At 42.6% G+C, this 16,494-nt stretch overlaps 1 protein-coding gene across 11 annotated transcripts in view; it reads right to left on the bottom strand.

Annotated features, from left to right (window-relative positions):
- Positions 1–417: 417 nt before the first annotated feature.
- SYNE2 (spectrin repeat containing nuclear envelope protein 2) overlaps positions 418–16,494 on the bottom strand; it is a 197,853-nt gene continuing 181,776 nt past the window's right edge. For 7 of the 11 annotated variants that reach the window (XM_065065861.1, XM_065065855.1, XM_065065864.1 and 4 more), the window contains 13 exons: positions 15,168–15,305; positions 14,074–14,268; positions 12,956–13,238; positions 12,529–12,597; positions 11,604–11,740; positions 10,571–10,697; positions 7,481–7,689; positions 4,548–4,748; positions 4,054–4,182; positions 3,372–3,548; positions 2,592–2,681; positions 2,316–2,362; positions 418–1,528 (listed from right to left, as the gene is read on the bottom strand). In XM_065065861.1, the coding sequence (XP_064921933.1) occupies positions 1,303–1,528; positions 2,316–2,362; positions 2,592–2,681; positions 3,372–3,548; positions 4,054–4,182; positions 4,548–4,748; positions 7,481–7,689; positions 10,571–10,697; positions 11,604–11,740; positions 12,529–12,597; positions 12,956–13,238; positions 14,074–14,268; positions 15,168–15,305 (2,028 nt within the window). In that variant the 3' untranslated portion in view covers positions 418–1,302. Of the gene's footprint in view, positions 1,529–2,315; positions 2,363–2,591; positions 2,682–3,371; positions 3,549–4,053; positions 4,183–4,547; positions 4,749–7,480; positions 7,690–10,570; positions 10,698–11,603; positions 11,741–12,528; positions 12,598–12,955; positions 13,239–14,073; positions 14,269–15,167; positions 15,306–16,494 lie in introns of those variants that run through there. The other 4 variants (XM_065065865.1, XM_065065863.1, XM_065065866.1 and 1 more) reach the window with 4 other exon arrangements.

Genomic DNA, 16,494 nt, shown 5'->3' with positions numbered 1-16,494 from the left:
AGGTAAGCACTACAGAAATTGGCTAATTCCTCAGTGATTTTCACAACACCCAAACACAAAAGTTTGTAGTGTTCAACTAAACCCCTTATCACACTGAGCCCTCCTCAATGTGCACTTACCCCTCTGCAATACCACCATAATTCCTGGTTCAGAAAATCAGTTCCAGGGTGGAGAAATAGTTCAGCATTTTGAACTAGTTAGTTGGTTCAACTTCGTATCCTTTCTCCAGGAAATTACAGTCAGTTGCAAAGGAAAGAAACTGATGGCCAAACACAGGCTCCACTTCCAAATTTTTAATCTCTTGCTCTGACAAGAGAGTGGTTATGCTGCTTCTGACACTGCCGTGCCAGCACCCAACAAAGTTGACTTGTAGAGGAGCAGATAGGGCTGGTTGCCCCTCACCAGACACACCAATAATCCCTGCAAACATTGGCAAAATTTTAATGACAGTACTCAAACTGTACAACCAAGAAGCAATGGCAATGCTGCCTGTACACAGTGTTTCTCCAGCCACTGCCTAAGTGGCAGATTCATTGTAAAGATGAAGCTTATAAAAATGCACAATTCTCCCCCAAGATACTGTACACTATGCAGCAGGTTAAAAACTGAAAAAAAATCTTTCATTAAAAAAGTCATTACATTACTTGTATACATCAAGGATCGTCTACATAATCATGTTCATCTACAAAATATGTGCATTATAAACCATTTCCATGCAATGCAACAACTTTGTATTTCAAAGGTGGTATAAAGAGACAACACAGCAGCCCTAACCACTACAACACTATGTGTAGAACAAAGCAGCAAATGTGCATCCTTTTATTGAATGTGTTAGATGAACAGAACACAATAACAAAGATTCAAGATGTACATTTTTCTGCTGTTTCTCCCAGGTGACTACAGTACCAAAAGATACAGGTAACGTGAAGTGTGTGCAGGAATAATATTAGTGCCTCTTCAACTGCTTGTTTGTCGTGCTAACCCGAGCCAGACTGCTGTGTTTAAGATGACTGTGATATAGCTTCTGCATCTAATAACTCAGTGTTCAATCACCTTGCAAACTTAAGAGCACTGCACCTATAAAATAGTGTATCTATTGCCTCAAAGTATAAAGTGTCTTGCTTACAGTTTAAAAATCTATAGAAAAAAGTTTGTTTTCCGTACAAAAATGCTGAAGTCCTGTCAAGATATACATTTTGAGATGCGAACTTAATACATTCCCTGCGACAGGGAAAGGAGGTTATAAACGTGAGCACCGCAGAGAGTGTGTTTTGGTATAACTGAAGATTCACGAGCTGCTTTCTAAGTTGGTGGAGGCCCCTTGGTGTATCGCAGCATGGGGTGGAAAGAACGGGCAAAGTTGTTTGCCTGGGTGCAGCTGTAGTCTTCCTCAGATAACGGAATCATGGAAGCCAGAAATAAAAGCAGTAGGAAGAACAACTGAAAAAGTAAAGCTGCTCGTAATACACGGTAAAAGAAGCAGGGAGACTGAGGAGTTGTTTGAATAGGTTGTGGATGGCAGTCACATCTGAAAAGGAGAAGAAAAAAGGAAAACAGGCACTTTAGAGTTTGAATTAAACAAGTTGTTTTAACTCCCTCTCTAGTGTTCACACCACCCTTCCGAGATACAGGGCTGCGCATCTACAGAGATGTGCACTGCACATGGAACACTTTAACTGTAACTTGAAAATGTGAAGACTGCTCTGTGCAAAGCCAGCTGCTGGCTTGGATTTACTGTCCTTGCCCCTGAAGAAGAAACATTTCTCTGTAATAGCTTAGTTCAGTGTTTTTTTGTTCTATTTTCAGATGCAAACTTAAGTTTTCCCAGGAGACAAACAAACCATTCTAAACACATGCTGAAGTATCAAGGAAAGCCACCATTCAGACTGGTCAGGGTCTTCTCTGCTGTGGCATTACTGAGCTGTATCCTTTGAACAGACCCTAATGTATCAGGGATGAAGTTTTTGTCCTTCTTGGTCTGTTTGTGGCCCTAAGCTGCGAGTTTCTTTGTCCAGGTATTCTGGTGGAATTAAAGGAAGCTTCAAAACTAAAATATTCTCCCATTTGATGCTAAAAGTATTTTCTCACAAGTTACAATTGCAAATCAGTGCAGAGGTCTAGGAGCAGAAGAGGGGAAGGGAACCATGGACCAAGGTGCAGCTCTAGTTGGTGGAGGAGACACTCCAGGTTGGCAGAAATCACCTCCACCTGCACATCAACCTCAGAGGAACAGCTGCCCAGGTTTCTGCAGGCACTCAGCTCACCTCTGCCATTTTCACTATCCTTCAAGAAATCAGACTAATATGAAATAATACCTTGTGCTGCTGCCGTTTCTGCCATCTGCCGATCTCCTTCTGGTGATCTGTTGAGAGAAACAGCTTTTAGTATCCAGGTTTGACAAACTACAAGGAATTTCTCTTTCTCAGAAAAAATAAGTGCAGACTTTAAAGTCCTGTTGTAAATTCGGTAATAAGGTACATGCATACAAAAGGTAAAATGATTACATGTGAGGAAACTTCAAGAACTTTCAGGCTAAATATGTCAAGATATGTTTTATGCTGATAGCGAAATATTAGAAAAATAATACTTGCCGCCTTCACAGCAGGGCTGGATTTCACTGCGCCTGGATTATAGACGCCTGAGTCCAAGACATCTGGAACCATCAGGAATGCTCTGGAACCCTAAAAGGTAACCACACCTTCCTGTTTAAGATGCACATTATCAAACTCACAAGCGATGAAGTGCACAGAGCCAGCTTTCACTGCCTCTCTGTAGGGGCACAGCCCTTTGTCTCTTTAGATATGCAAAACCACTGGTAAACAGATGCTCCAGCTCTCTGGCATAACTAAATGTTTCACTATGCACAACACAAAGGAATTATGATGGACTGGGCATGTAGAGGCATTGACTTGAAAATCTCACTATCTGATAGCTTTCAGGATGAGCAATGTACTGCTGTGAATTACAGCTTCTATGTGCTTGTTACACACTCCCAGCCTGATACTTGGTGTGGACTGTAGGACAATTCATGTTGGAAGGGACCTCAGGACCATCTAGTCCAACCTCCTGCTCAAAGCAAGGTCACCTATGAGACCAGACCAAAAGTCTTACTCAAGGGTTTACCCTGTCTGCTCTTCAAACCCCTCAGGGATGGAGACTGTGCAACCTCTCTGGGCAATCTGTTTCTATACTGTACAAGCCTTGTGGTGCTGAAATTTTCTTTACAGTCAGACTTAATTATTCTTCTTTCAGATTGTGAAGGTGGAAGTACTCAAGTTTTAAGTCAGTCTTCTATAAATACCTTTACTCTTAATATGTTATTACTCTTCAGTGAGAAAGACCCATGAACACGTATTTAAACTCTGACTCACCAGATTTCCTTGTATTTTTTTTAAGTCACGTGAAACTTGTTCATTAAGCTGTTTCAGTTCACTTCCAACTACATCTGCAGTTGTGTAATCACTATCTGATTTAAGCAGCAGGTAAGCAGTGAGTTCTTGAAGTGAGTTTACTTTAAGCTGTTGTTCCAGCAGCTCTTTCTCCAGTTGCTTAGAACAAACAAACAACAAAAAAATCAAACAGTGCAATAGACTGTCACTCTCAACTTTAAGGATGTTCTCAAAACAGGAAGAACTCTGGAAGGCTTTGAAGAACAACTCAATCTGCCTGAGAATCCGCAATACATAGGAATGGCTATTACAGCTACACATGAAATGAAGTTCTCTTGAAGAGACTAGTTGTACCTGCTTGAACTAACGTTTAGAAACAGCTCTAGCAGTAATCAATCCATATGGAAAACACACTAAATCTTGGAAATTGGAAGTCTTACTCCAGCATAAAGGCTGTTCATAAGGAACTTACGATGTGTAATTATGGATAAAATGCCTCATTCAGGCATTAGTCCATTTCAGAAACCATCCACATGCCTGAATACAGCAGGTTTGAGGACAGGCTGCAGACCTCTCGAGAAGTCAACATATTGCTCTTCATTTTGTGGTGAGAACTACTGACTCACAGGAAGAGCTGAGGTGCTGTAGTGAAGACCACACTTACCATGAGCTCCTTCTGGCATGCCAGTACTGTATCGAGGTCAGCATTTGGATCTGTGATCTGTGCTTCGTTCCTTCGGCTGTCAGCATTCGCTAACCACAGGATTAGTTTTTGGCTCTCATCATGGAATTCCTAGATAAATAAAACATTTGGACATAAGAGAGAAAAAACACTGTTGCAGTGCTTTCACCTGGCTTTGCCTATAAACGAAACAACCAGCCCAGATTAGGCCAACAACAGATTCACAATTAGTGAGGCTACAGTAACCTACTCAAGCTATTCTACCTATGTAATAAGAGGTATTATTACCCAGTGCAAAGATATTTTCACCAAACCCTTTAGACCAAACAAAGTCAATTTTAAAAGAAAATTAAGTGTGTTGGATTCTGAGCAGCCATTCCACTGATGTGCAGGAATTACCCCTCTGCCCTCTCCCCTTATCTGCCCCTCAGTAGCTCCCTCAAGAGTAATTTTAGGTGCTGGCATGTGGTGTGTACCTGGCAATGCAGCAGGGCTTCTCGTAAATCTTTCCTCCAGTGGTCCAGCATGCGAGTCACTTGCTCCCAGTGCAAGTTCACTTTCCGAAGCCTGTTCTGAAGTTCTCTGAACTCCATGCTATCTGCTTTCTGGAATTCTTTGCTGCTCCGGTTAACAGAAAGCACCACTGCCTTATAGTTATCAAGTGCTTTAAGCATGTCCTGTAAGAAAAAGAGGATTATGAGCTTCTATGAACCATGAAAACCACGTTATTTATTTACAACAAAACTATGCCCCCAAAAGAACCACAGGTAGTGGAAAAAGCTGTTTCAATCTGTTGGCTTTTCAGATACTGCTAAGGAACATACTAAGGTAGGTGGCCTTTTAAAAATTATTTTATTTCTTCTTAAAGCAAAAACCTTTACTTCAAAGAAAACAAAGCTGCTTGTGCCTGTGCTTCTCCCTAAGTCACAGGCATTACTGCTTAATCCACATCCGCCCTTCATTCCCCTGAGCTGTCTCTTTCCCTGACATTTGGACAAATGTTCCCATAGGTCATCACATGGTATTTCCCCTTGATTTATAAATGTTCTGCCACCTGAGAATTCTAGAATAATGCTGAAAGGGACATTAGGAGGTCGGCACTCCATCCTCCTGCTCCATGTAGGGCCAACTTCAAACTCAGAGCAGGCTGCTCAGGGCCTCATTCAGCCAAAGTTTGAGCAAGATATTGCAGGACCCAGATTCCCCACCCCTTTGGGTCCCAGGTCCCACACCTGGCCACCCCATTGTGAGAAATTCTTTTTCTTCTCCCTAGTCAGAGTTCTTGTCCTCTGACTAGTTAAGGTCCCCCTGAGTGGCAGCCCTGCCTGCTTTCCTCCCCTCCCTTAAAACCACAGGGGGAAATAATATGGAATTTGCAAAGTCATGGCTGTATCATCTAACCACCTTTATGTCAAGGCAGAGCCTGCGTTTTTAAAGTTTTTTTTAAAAAAGATGAATGCCAAACAATACCTTGTACCCTCAAGAAGTTTACAGTTTGAATCAAGGGTACTCAGCCTTTTTCAAGCTGTGGGCTCTTGCAGCAGAAAAGGAATATCTGCAGGATGAGTCCTGCAATCAGCACGGCTCAGATTGCTTTTCTTAGCACCCTTGGTAACTGAGAGTGTCGATTTATATATTCTCAAGATCTCCATCCTGCTTGTTGAAAACTGCTGGTCTAAATTACATTTTGCCCAACAAAGAACCCCGTCTCCCTCCTTCAAGCAACAAAGTTTCTTTCAGTATCAGACAATACAAATGGTCCATCACAGGTTTCTAGACACTGGCAAATCAGCTAGACTGGCTTTATCCTTATCCAGAGCAATTGTGATGTCCTGACATCTCATGAAATTCACATATTAAGAGTGTGCTGGCTCTTTCAGACACCCATAAAAAGCCGAGCTGTCTGAAAAGGGGATTTACAGCCAGCTGGACTCCTCTTAAGAAAATGCAGAAGAGAGAAGAAGGGAAGCTGTGCTCCCTTGAAGAGCTCAGACACCCAATTCCAGCTTGAGGGGAAGCATCTCCTGCCATCCCCAAGGCATTACTAAACCTTTCCTGGCACTTGGTGCTGAAGCCAGACTGGCTGCTGGGATCAGAGTGGTTCTTACTGGAGTCACACTGGAGTGCAGAGTCATTCTCCTTGGTCTAAAGACTCCTCAAGGACACAGAATCATGGAATCATTTCAGTTGGAAGAGACCCTCAGGATCGAGTCCAACCATAACCTAACTCAAGCACTAAACCATGTCCTAAGAACCTTGCTTACATGTAGGCTTAAGCATACTCTCAACATGCCTGAGAAATCCCTCCTCTGTCATGCAGAGTATCTTCTTCCTGAGCATCATCCTGTGTGTGATGCCAAACTGACCAGTAGCCTCAGGACTTGCGTGACTCCATAGGAGGCTGTTGGCAGAAGGGTGAGCACAGCGGGATTTTGTACCTGCACAAGCCTTAGGAACACCTGCTTTCTCAGAGTTCAGCTTGAGGCATTTATTTCCCCAAGTCCTAGGGACTGAGCACTTACATAAATGTAACTACTCCTACATTTATACAGTCCTAAGATTACATTTGGCCCTTTGAAGGCGACTGCGAGGCTCATGTGGCCCCCAGTGAAAATGATTTTGACACCCCTGCTCTAACTGTTCTACTATTTGGCTGAAGATTAGCAGAGACTGAATTATTTTGTTTCCGATTTTAAACTAATACATTCTATTTGACGAGAATTCTGCATTTGCAAAGCAAAAAAATGCGAAGGCACGTCTTGAAATGATGTATCCTTCAACTATAGAACAAAGGTGCTATTTAGAGCTAAGATGTCTTGCAAACACCATATTGCTAAAAACCACAGCTTTAGAGCAGATCTTTCTCAGTCTCCCTAGGACCCTGCCCCACTTTCATTAATTCAATTAAAAAAAAAATCAGCTTAGACTTTGTAGGCCGTAGACCCAGCTGATTTTCAATCCCTTTCTCATTTGCATAGAGGAAAATGGCACAGAACACGGTAAAAAATGCCAGTATCACCACTCAGAACACCTGGCCCTCTAAGATGAGGTCTGACCCTCGGCATCTGGGGAGTCTAAGCCTTCATTAGTTACCTTTTTCCTATGCTTGTTTTCTAAAACAAAAGGCCTAAAAAGAGAAGTTTGGGGATGAATGCTTTGAGAGAGAACAAAGTGTCTCTGCAAGAAAGCAGAAAGGGAGAGGTTTTTGTCTGAGCCTGGCTGCCTGTTGTACCCAGGCATATCACCTGCAAATCTCTGCACAGGAAGACAGAAGCACATTGCTTCACTGTGCTCCCCTGTGCTGTACCCACACCGATATTTGTGCTGCGGACAGATCCTAGGAGCACAAAGACAACGACCAAGAGCATGAGCATCTTGAAATACCACTTCTCAGTAGGCTACTACTTACTTTCAGTTTCTTGACCCTTTGTTCCAATGCCTGCATGCTGGTCGGATGCTTCACTTGGAGCTCATCCAGCTCTTGTTCAGTTTTATCAAGCCAAGCAGAGATGTCGCTGAGATCTGAGTTCAGCTGCTGCCACTGCTGCTGTTTCTGTTTCATCAAAAGTGTATCTCTGAGGTCTTGAGCTTGGATGAGCTCCCACCTATCCGTAATGCCTACAAATGATAAAACAACAAATGTTTAAATCTTTGGTAAGGTGAAGAGCTCATAGAACAGACGCAAGGAGTTCTACAAGTCAATTATTTGCCAATTTACTCAAGGCCAAATAATTGCTACAATGTACTGCTGTTATCCAGACACATTTTTGCTGAGATTCTGCAGTCCTTCAGTTTCGTATTACTGGTCAAGTTCTCCCCATAGTAATGCTACTCAGGGTTCTTATTACATTAATTCAACCAGAATCACAGAGCAAATCTAAGGAGACAGAATTCAGTGAGCCCAGTTGTGATTTGGTAGACACCAAAATTCACCATGGAACAAAGTATGATCCAGCAGTTTGAATTTGGGTTTATGATTCATCAGTTCAGTGCTAAAGGAGATGAAGATGCGACCTGTGCGATCACTAACACTGTTTCTGGAAGCACATCTAAGCCCTTCTCAGAGCTCTTCCCATTTATCCCACGTTTGGGACTCAACTCTGGTCCATTTGTGAGACCAGAGACAAACTAAGTCAGCTGGTGCATACAGCTGCAATCTTCTTTTTATTACTCAATTCACTTAGGATTGCAGTACAGACGTGTTCTTATTACAATCTCAAGCACCTGAAACCATGAATGGGGTCCTAAAAGGTTAAGAGGAACCAGCTTGTTGGCCTATTTGGAAGAAGGAACCACACTGAAGACAGTGAAGAACAGAATACATTACTAGCTCTGACAAAATGTTTCTGTAAATGGGAACTGTAGCATCTTGTTATATGGAGTACCAATAACTGAGAACACGGACTATAGCAATCTTATCTTAGACAAAGAGATGCACTTCTTTGGTTTGAAATCTGATTAAAAGTCTTTGAAGTATTCAGTATCACACAAAAGTGAAATTGTTCCCATTCTTTCCAACCAGCAAAGAGTCTGAAGTATAATATGAGGGATAAAAACCTCAATTCTGGCAGAAAATGTAAAAGTTTAGAACAGGAAACACTGGTTAGATAGTACCAGGTGAGAAGGCAGCTCAGTGAAACTTAGCAAAAATATTAATTTAGAGGATAGCAGTTTACTTCTATTTTGTTCCCAAGGCAAATGTGGTGCCTTTTTGCCATCTCTGCTTTTAGAATCACAGGATCATTTGGTTGGAAAAGACCTTCAAGATCACTGAGTCCAAACATTAACCAAACACTGACAAATCCACCTCTACACTATGTCCCTAAGAACCTCATCTACGCATCTTTAAAACCCTCCAGGGACTGTGACTCCACCACTTCCCTGGGCAGTCTGTTTCAATGCTTGATAACCCTTTCCATGAGGAAATTTCGCCTAAAATCCAATCTAAACCTCCCCTGGCCTAACTTACATTACACATGTATAATACCATCCATGACTCCCTTCTGTCACACATGTATGTGTACACAAAAATTTAGATTACACTTATGGCATGCTCTGCTCCTCCCCAGCTAGACATTGTTACTGCAGTAAACTTTATCCCCTTCCTCTACAGAAATAGAAACTCCGATACGTAGCCAAATCAGTGGAATAAAACAAACCTGTGTTGTCTGCACAGGTATTCATGTGTCCATCATGCATTTGTGTGCCAAGAGTGACGCCATGGAATGGAACAGTTACCACGGCTCAATTGTCAGACAGTGGAATCACAGAAGAATCATAGAATTGTTTAGGTTGGGAGTGACCTTCCAAACTCACCCATGAGCAGGGACATCTCCACCTAGATCAGGTTGCTCAGAGCCCCGTCCAGCCTGGCCAGGAATGTGTCCAGGAATGGGACATCTACCACCTCTCTGGGCAACCTGGGCCAGTGTTTCACCACTCTCATAGTGAAAAACTTCTTCCTTATAGCTCGCCTAAATTTACCCTCTTTTAGCTTAAAACTATTACCCCTTGTCCTGTCACAACAAGCCCTGCTAAAAAGTCTCTCCCCATCTTTCTTATAGGCCTTTTTTAAGTACAGAAAGGCCACAACAAGGTCTCCCCGGAACCTTCTCTTCTCCAGCTGAACAACCCTAATTCTCTCAGCCTGTTCTAACTGGAGAGGTGCTTCATCTCTCTGATCATTTCTGTGGCTCCTCTGGCACCTTTCCAACAGGTCCATGTCTTTGCTGTGTTGAGGACCCCAGAGCTGGATGCAGGACTCCAGATGATTCCATAGAATCACAGAATCTCACCAGAGCAAAGTAGAGGGGAAGAATCCCCTCCCTTGACCTGCTGGCCACACTTCTTTTGATGCAGCCCAGGATACGGTTGGCTGTTTGGGCTGTAAGCGCACCTTGTCAGCTCCTGTCTACTTTTCATTCACTGGTACCCCCATGTCTTTCTCCACAGGGCTGCTCTCAATCCCTTAATAGAATTGTAGAATAATAGAATCGTTTAAGTTGGAAAAGACCTCTAAAATCATCAAGTCCAATCACTACCCTAACACTGCCAAGTCCACCACTAAACCATGTACCCAAACATCACATATAAATGTCTCTTAAACACCTCCAGGGATGGTGACTCCACCACTGCCCTGGGCAGCCTGTTCTAATGCCTGACAACCCTTTGGTGGAAGAAATTTTCCTAATATCTAATCTAAGCCTTCCCTAGTGCAACTTGAAGCCATTTACTCTCATCCTGTCACTTGCTACTTGGGAGAAGAGACCAACCCCCTCCATGCTACAACCTCCTTCCAGGTAGTTGTAGACAGCAATAACGTCTCCTCTCAGCCTCCTGTTCTCCAGGCTGAACAGACCCAGCTCCATCAGCTTCTCCTCAGAAGAGTTGTGCTCCAGACCCTTCATCAGTTTTGTTGACCTTCTCTGAACTTGCTCTTTGTCTCCCCCAGTCACAGGACAAACACCACAGCACCAAAGCCACTCCTGACGCTATGTACCTGATGGCTTTTCTGCAGCTGCTATATTCACAAGTTCTTGGTCATCTTGGGGTTCTTCATCACTCATGTTAGCAGATGGATTTTTATCCTTGATGCTGCTGCTGCTTGCAGAGCTGAGCTGCTTCACCTGGAATGACATTTTGGTGGGTAAGCCTTGTCAATTAACAAGCTGTCAGAGGTCAAGCTTCGTTTGTGTTACTTAGGGGTGGCTGGGCTGCTGCTGAGTTCTTGCATGTCAGATTTAGTATTGGGCTTCTGCATATTTGCTGATGGTTTATACTGGTTCTCTGTACCTTCTTAGTTAACAAACATACACCACAGTGATGCTAATTATTACAAGACAGAACACGGCAAATTAATTGCTTCTGCACTACATGTACCAGAGAGTGTACAATTGTCGAAGCTCTTTGTTGGATTCTTGGCAATATTGACTCTGAGGCTCTAAGACTGGATTAATGATGATAAAAGCAGCCAGATACCAGTACCATCCTGTGCCTGGAAGAGTGCTGACAACTGGTCCAGATCCACTGAGCCTGGCTGCTGCTGGCAAAGCCACAGCTGGCAACCAGCCACCAAGGCTGAGGTACCAATGAACAATAGCTATTTTTGGCATAATTTTTAGTGCCCAGAAGCAGATTAAATGGTGGGTTGCATGCTAGAAAAGGACCCTTCAAATCGGTCTGCTTGGGAAAGGGAGATACGTCAGTAAGTATGAAGGGAGGGTGTTCACACTCCCTCCTTGGGGGGTTAAATTCTCTGGGACTTTTCCTATGACAACAGAGGAAGTAATTTCCTCCAGACACTGGCTCTGATCTGGAACCTAACATGATTGTTCTGAATTTATTTAAAGTAGCTTTTCTAGTAAGTGGATAGAGACTCTCACTGGTTACCTGACCTACCAGAAATAATATCTAAATTTGCATCAAGTGAATATTTCTATGCAACTCTTCCTTCATGCTTGAGGGGGGAAGAGAACGGAGTTACAGGGGAACTGTGTAGTACAGGTTCAGTGCCCACAGAGCCTCCAACTCACATAGTCTGGCTTATAGGGAGTACTTGTCTCTGGACCAGACAACACATTTCCAACCATCTCTGCCTGGCTGTATCGGTGATTCCTGCAGACAGGGCTACCTGGAGAATGCCAAGGATGAGCTTCTGAAACAGACTTTCCTGAAAGAAATAAAACCAAAACCATATGCCATGAGTGCAAAATCTCATCTTCACAAGGAAGCTGTTGCTTTGTATTAAGTTAGAAAGCGCTCTGAATAAAATGGCATCAAGTTATGGCATAAAAATGACAGTTTTGCAGCTTTCCTTGCAAAGCATGCACATTTGCAAAACATCAACAGTGTTTCAAAGGTAATGAGATGAGAGTCATGCAGTTATGGGACATTCTGTTTTCTTCTGGAAAACGCTTGAATACAGGTATGAGTATTCAAAATATAAAATAAAAAGGCTGCACTGTGGTTTTGGAAAGTTTGCATCTTAACAATACTATCACACATCTGCAACGCACTTCAGGAGGGACAAATACGTCCTGATGTTTGTTCTGGATTTAATGGACAGGACACACATGGTTGTGTCATGCACAAAACACAAAAAATACTTGTAGAGTTGGAACTGTTGCCTTCAGTAATTATGCAATCAAAATTAGAAACAACCAAAAAAGTGATACTACCCAGAGCAAACCACGTAGAAAGTACCAAAAGGCTTTGGATCAATACAATGAAATGCACATTAACCACCTTGGCATTTACCAGGCAGAATCTAAATGGTATGCTTTTGAGTGCTTTGTAATGTAGACGTGAATACTGCAGCGTAAGAACACCATGACGGGATGAGACATGGTGTCCACACAAGGCAGGAAGTCAGACATTACATATGAGAGAGGTTGAGGAATATAGCGTGCAGCACAGGGAGATTGCCATGTTCAGACACATGCATTAGCAGGTGCCTACCAGAAGATGCTTTCAAAGTTTTTGTGGTCATTTTAAGATATGCCTCAGGATTTTCAGTGATTTCTACATCTGAAAAAAGAATAATGTCATTTTCCTCACTATTCAATATTGCCAACTATTAAAAACAACTGAAACAATGAGGGACAGCAAAGACAAAGAACAAAATAAGCTGTTGGTACTATTCTTATCAAACATTCTGAAAAAGGAAGGTTTCTAAAAACCTTAGGTTTCTGAAAATATCAGCTTGGTTTAGACATTACCATTCCCTTCATAAAGACATCTAAGAGATGAGATTGCTCACACCTATTAATAGCACTTGAAAGCCAACCAACAATGCCACAGGAAGATGCCAATCCCCCTCCCTTCCCACACAGGGACATCCTGTAGTCGTCCTTGTCAAAACAAACAGCTGGTGATTGGTTCTTACCTGACAGAGCACTGTAGTATGTTGCTTCTTCTTCATCTTCATGAGAGGAAGAACCTCCCACATCACCTGTGTGATCCCACTCGAGTGGGATGGAGTCAACGCTGACAGGGGTTTCACAGCCGGATCTTTCATGACCTTGAGTAGGGGGCATAAGGTGGCAAAGGGACTGTGATGAAGAGGGCCCCTCACTGATGGCCTTCTTATGCCAGGGATCATTCTGGATTTCTCTGGAGTCTTCTGGATCTGCCTCATTTTCAGAGGTATCTTTTTCATCATCCAATCCCTAAAAATAAATAACAATTATTGTATATTTATACGATTTACAATAGTTCTGCACTGCTTAATGAGCTAATGATTGAACCATACAGGATAACTGGGGACTGTTTTGTGGTCAGCTGCAGCAATCAAAGACCACATGGCTAAAACTACAGGGAAGCATAATTTCTGCCTCCTTCCTCTTTTGCCAAAACAATCCTCACATTAGCAGCTACCACCCTTTCTTCAAGACACTCAACCACCACCATAACATCTCTCTCTAGTTTGCAGGGAGGGATACCCAGTTCCAAATGAAACACACAGGTCAGTAATGAAATGATGCTTTGTTGAGGTGAGCAGCTACTTGTAGATGTTCATGTTACTTCCTCTGCCTGGCTTTTTAATAGATGTTCTTTCTTTTTGAGCCAAAGCAAACTAAGAATCATCTAAATGTTCCCAGTGAAAAGTACAGAGGGTGCTTTTCCCCATTCAGGGGTTCTCACAAGAAAATGGACAGATGGAGCCTCACAAACAATCCATAAAGAGATATTCTAAGCATGTTATTGAAATTAAAGAAAACGTTATATTAAAAACACTAAAAAACCGTTTGAAGCCCTCAAACCACTACTATCTAAACATTAACCCTGTGGGTTACCTCCATGCTATTATCCAGATTCTGCAGATGGAGTCCCAACAGGAGTGGTGTGAGAAGACAAGACTGGTGACAAATACTTAGCAAAGCTGACACAACTACTGAGGAGCTCCTGACCTCTTTGAGCTCAAACCACTCAGTCAAGCTGCTAGAGATAAGCAATGAACATCGCAGTTAAAACACCAAAATCAAACCAACTGTTGCTTCTTACAGGATGCCTTGAAGTCAGTCTTTGATGGAACCGAGCAACTCGCCCAAAGACTTCCTGACAGTATCGATGAAGTTCTTCCAATTCATCTTCAATCAAGGTAGCATCCAAAGGCTCACTCTTCTGAATCAACTGCTCCCCAAAAACGATTAGCTGGTCAATCTTATTGGTGTTTAGTGTTATTTCCTGCTGGAAACCCTATTTGGAAAATACAAGAAAAATAATTACTTCTGTAACATCCCCTTCTAGTCTAAGCTTTGTCCTTATTTTCCTGCTCACTGCTGTGAAAGAAAAGCAGCAATTGACATTGTTGTCTAATTTCATTTCACAAGTATCTTTTCACTCAAGAGGTCCAGAGGTTTATTTTATTAACAACATTATAGTTCCAAACAAAGTGGCACTTTCCACCCATGTGTACATCAATATGACTGCAGTGTCCTGAGCCTGCGGGGGATCATGATACAATAGTTCAGCTAATCAGAGGTTATTTTTCTGTTGGGTATACACAATCTTTTTCTCAGTAGCAAAGAAGTTTTTTTGGCTGTTTGGGCCTCCAGCCTATACAACAGCAAATCTACATCCCAAAACAATTAGCAGTACAAGGAGAAAGGAGCACATGAGCAGGTAGCAAAGACCTAGTATGTTCTTTAGAATCATTGCACATGCTTGTTGTCTTATTTCTCTTTCAAAGCCCCAGATAAAAACAGTGCACTCAGAGAAGAGTTCCTACCTTAATGCCAATTCAAAAATATTCTCACCAGAAAAAAAATGCCTGAATTTAGGAACACAGTTTTTACCGTTAACCTGTGTGTGCTCCTTTCCAGGCCAGGTATCACTGTCATTGAAACTCGAAATTAAGAGCAAATGGCAGGATAGAACTGAGCTTGAACACTGAATCTGAATTTAAGTACTGTACAGTTTCACCTTGATTCTGAGGATAAGTCTTAACAATTTACTGGTGTCTTAAAACAAATATAGTCCTACAGAGATCTGTTGGCTATTGTGAAGTTCCAGAAAAGCAGACGATTCTGTCAAGAGAGGGCAGCCCAACAGGATCAGCTGGGTTTATTACACAACTGCTTTACAAGGATACGTACATTTAACTGGCGCATCTTGTCATCAAAGTTACTTTTTGAGAAGTGCTCCACGTTTGTCAGCTGGAGGTCCATTTCTGTGAGCCAAACCAGGATGCTTTCCCTCATCCCCTCGAACTCATCTCTCCGATTGGTGAAGTGCTGAATAGGAAGAAGGGAGCCAGTGTTATTAGACTTCAGCTATGAAAAACGATGGTCACAGGAGCCCTCAGAAAACCAGTGTTTTGCTTCAAAACTGCTCGTCACCTTAAAGGCCTTCGGGGCACAAACGGCAGCATGCCGTGTATTAAAACTGTCCCCTTCCCGTAGTGATGCTGGAACAAAGTGTCCTATGTTAGTACACTATTCATATGGGAGACGGAGTAAAACTTCAGCAGTGCAAGGTGCTTCTATAAAGTTACATTCTTGCTTCCACGCTGTATACGTTTTCCCAAATCATTATACCGGTATAACAGCTATTCAGACTCAGGTTTAACATCTAATCTGTTCTAAATTATAGAAGAAAGACAGACAAAGGAAGCAAGCCCTATCTCTAACTAATTAAAACTGTGACATTAAAATCAGTAGAACAATGAAGAAGTTGGATCATGGACAACCACACCAGTGTAATTAATGCATCATTTGGTGTGGAAAGCAGGAGGAGCTCTCTGTGCTGCCACCTCCCACAGAAGCTGCTAACAGACCTGCAGCTCGTGGTACCTCAGTCCTCCTTGGTGCATTTAATGTTCAGGGGGGGGATCATGTAACATCCCAAACACAGCACCTCCTAACTGCACAGATCAAACTCTATCAATGCACCCATAGCCTCATCCACTGACTTTTGGGATCTAATAGTTTTCCATGCCAACCGCTTGCAGCACCGCTGTATTTAAAAATTGGGCAGTGACAAGTTTTGCCCAGCGCACAGCACAAAATAGCTGCCCAGAGAGCAGTTTAACTTGATAAGCAGGACACTCCCTTGAAGTGTCACAAATACACACTTGGACAACCTTCCTCCACTGGGCAGAGAGCACAGCAGGAGCTGGTGACAGCACCATGGCTCCCCATCACATCTCCACGTTTAAAGCCTTGTAGGTGAATCATAACTTGGCATCAGTTAGAGCTGTGTTGTAGATTCCAAATTATATCTGCATTGAGACCCTTTTGTCTCTCTGCCTCTTATCTATGGAAAGATGCAAATGCATGAATGCATCCACCCATGACAGAATCGGATAAGAGGAAAGCACAACAGAAGCAGTAAGGCCTGCAACACACCTTCCAAAATTTGCACCCATTCTTCCCTTATGCTTTTTAATTACCAAGAACACGTTTATGCCATGTACTTGGTGAC

This window comes from Columba livia, chromosome 5 (genome assembly GCF_036013475.1).
Source record: "Columba livia isolate bColLiv1 breed racing homer chromosome 5, bColLiv1.pat.W.v2, whole genome shotgun sequence".
Lineage (NCBI taxonomy): Eukaryota > Metazoa > Chordata > Aves > Columbiformes > Columbidae > Columba > Columba livia.
This window is presented reverse-complemented; position numbering and strand designations above follow the sequence as displayed.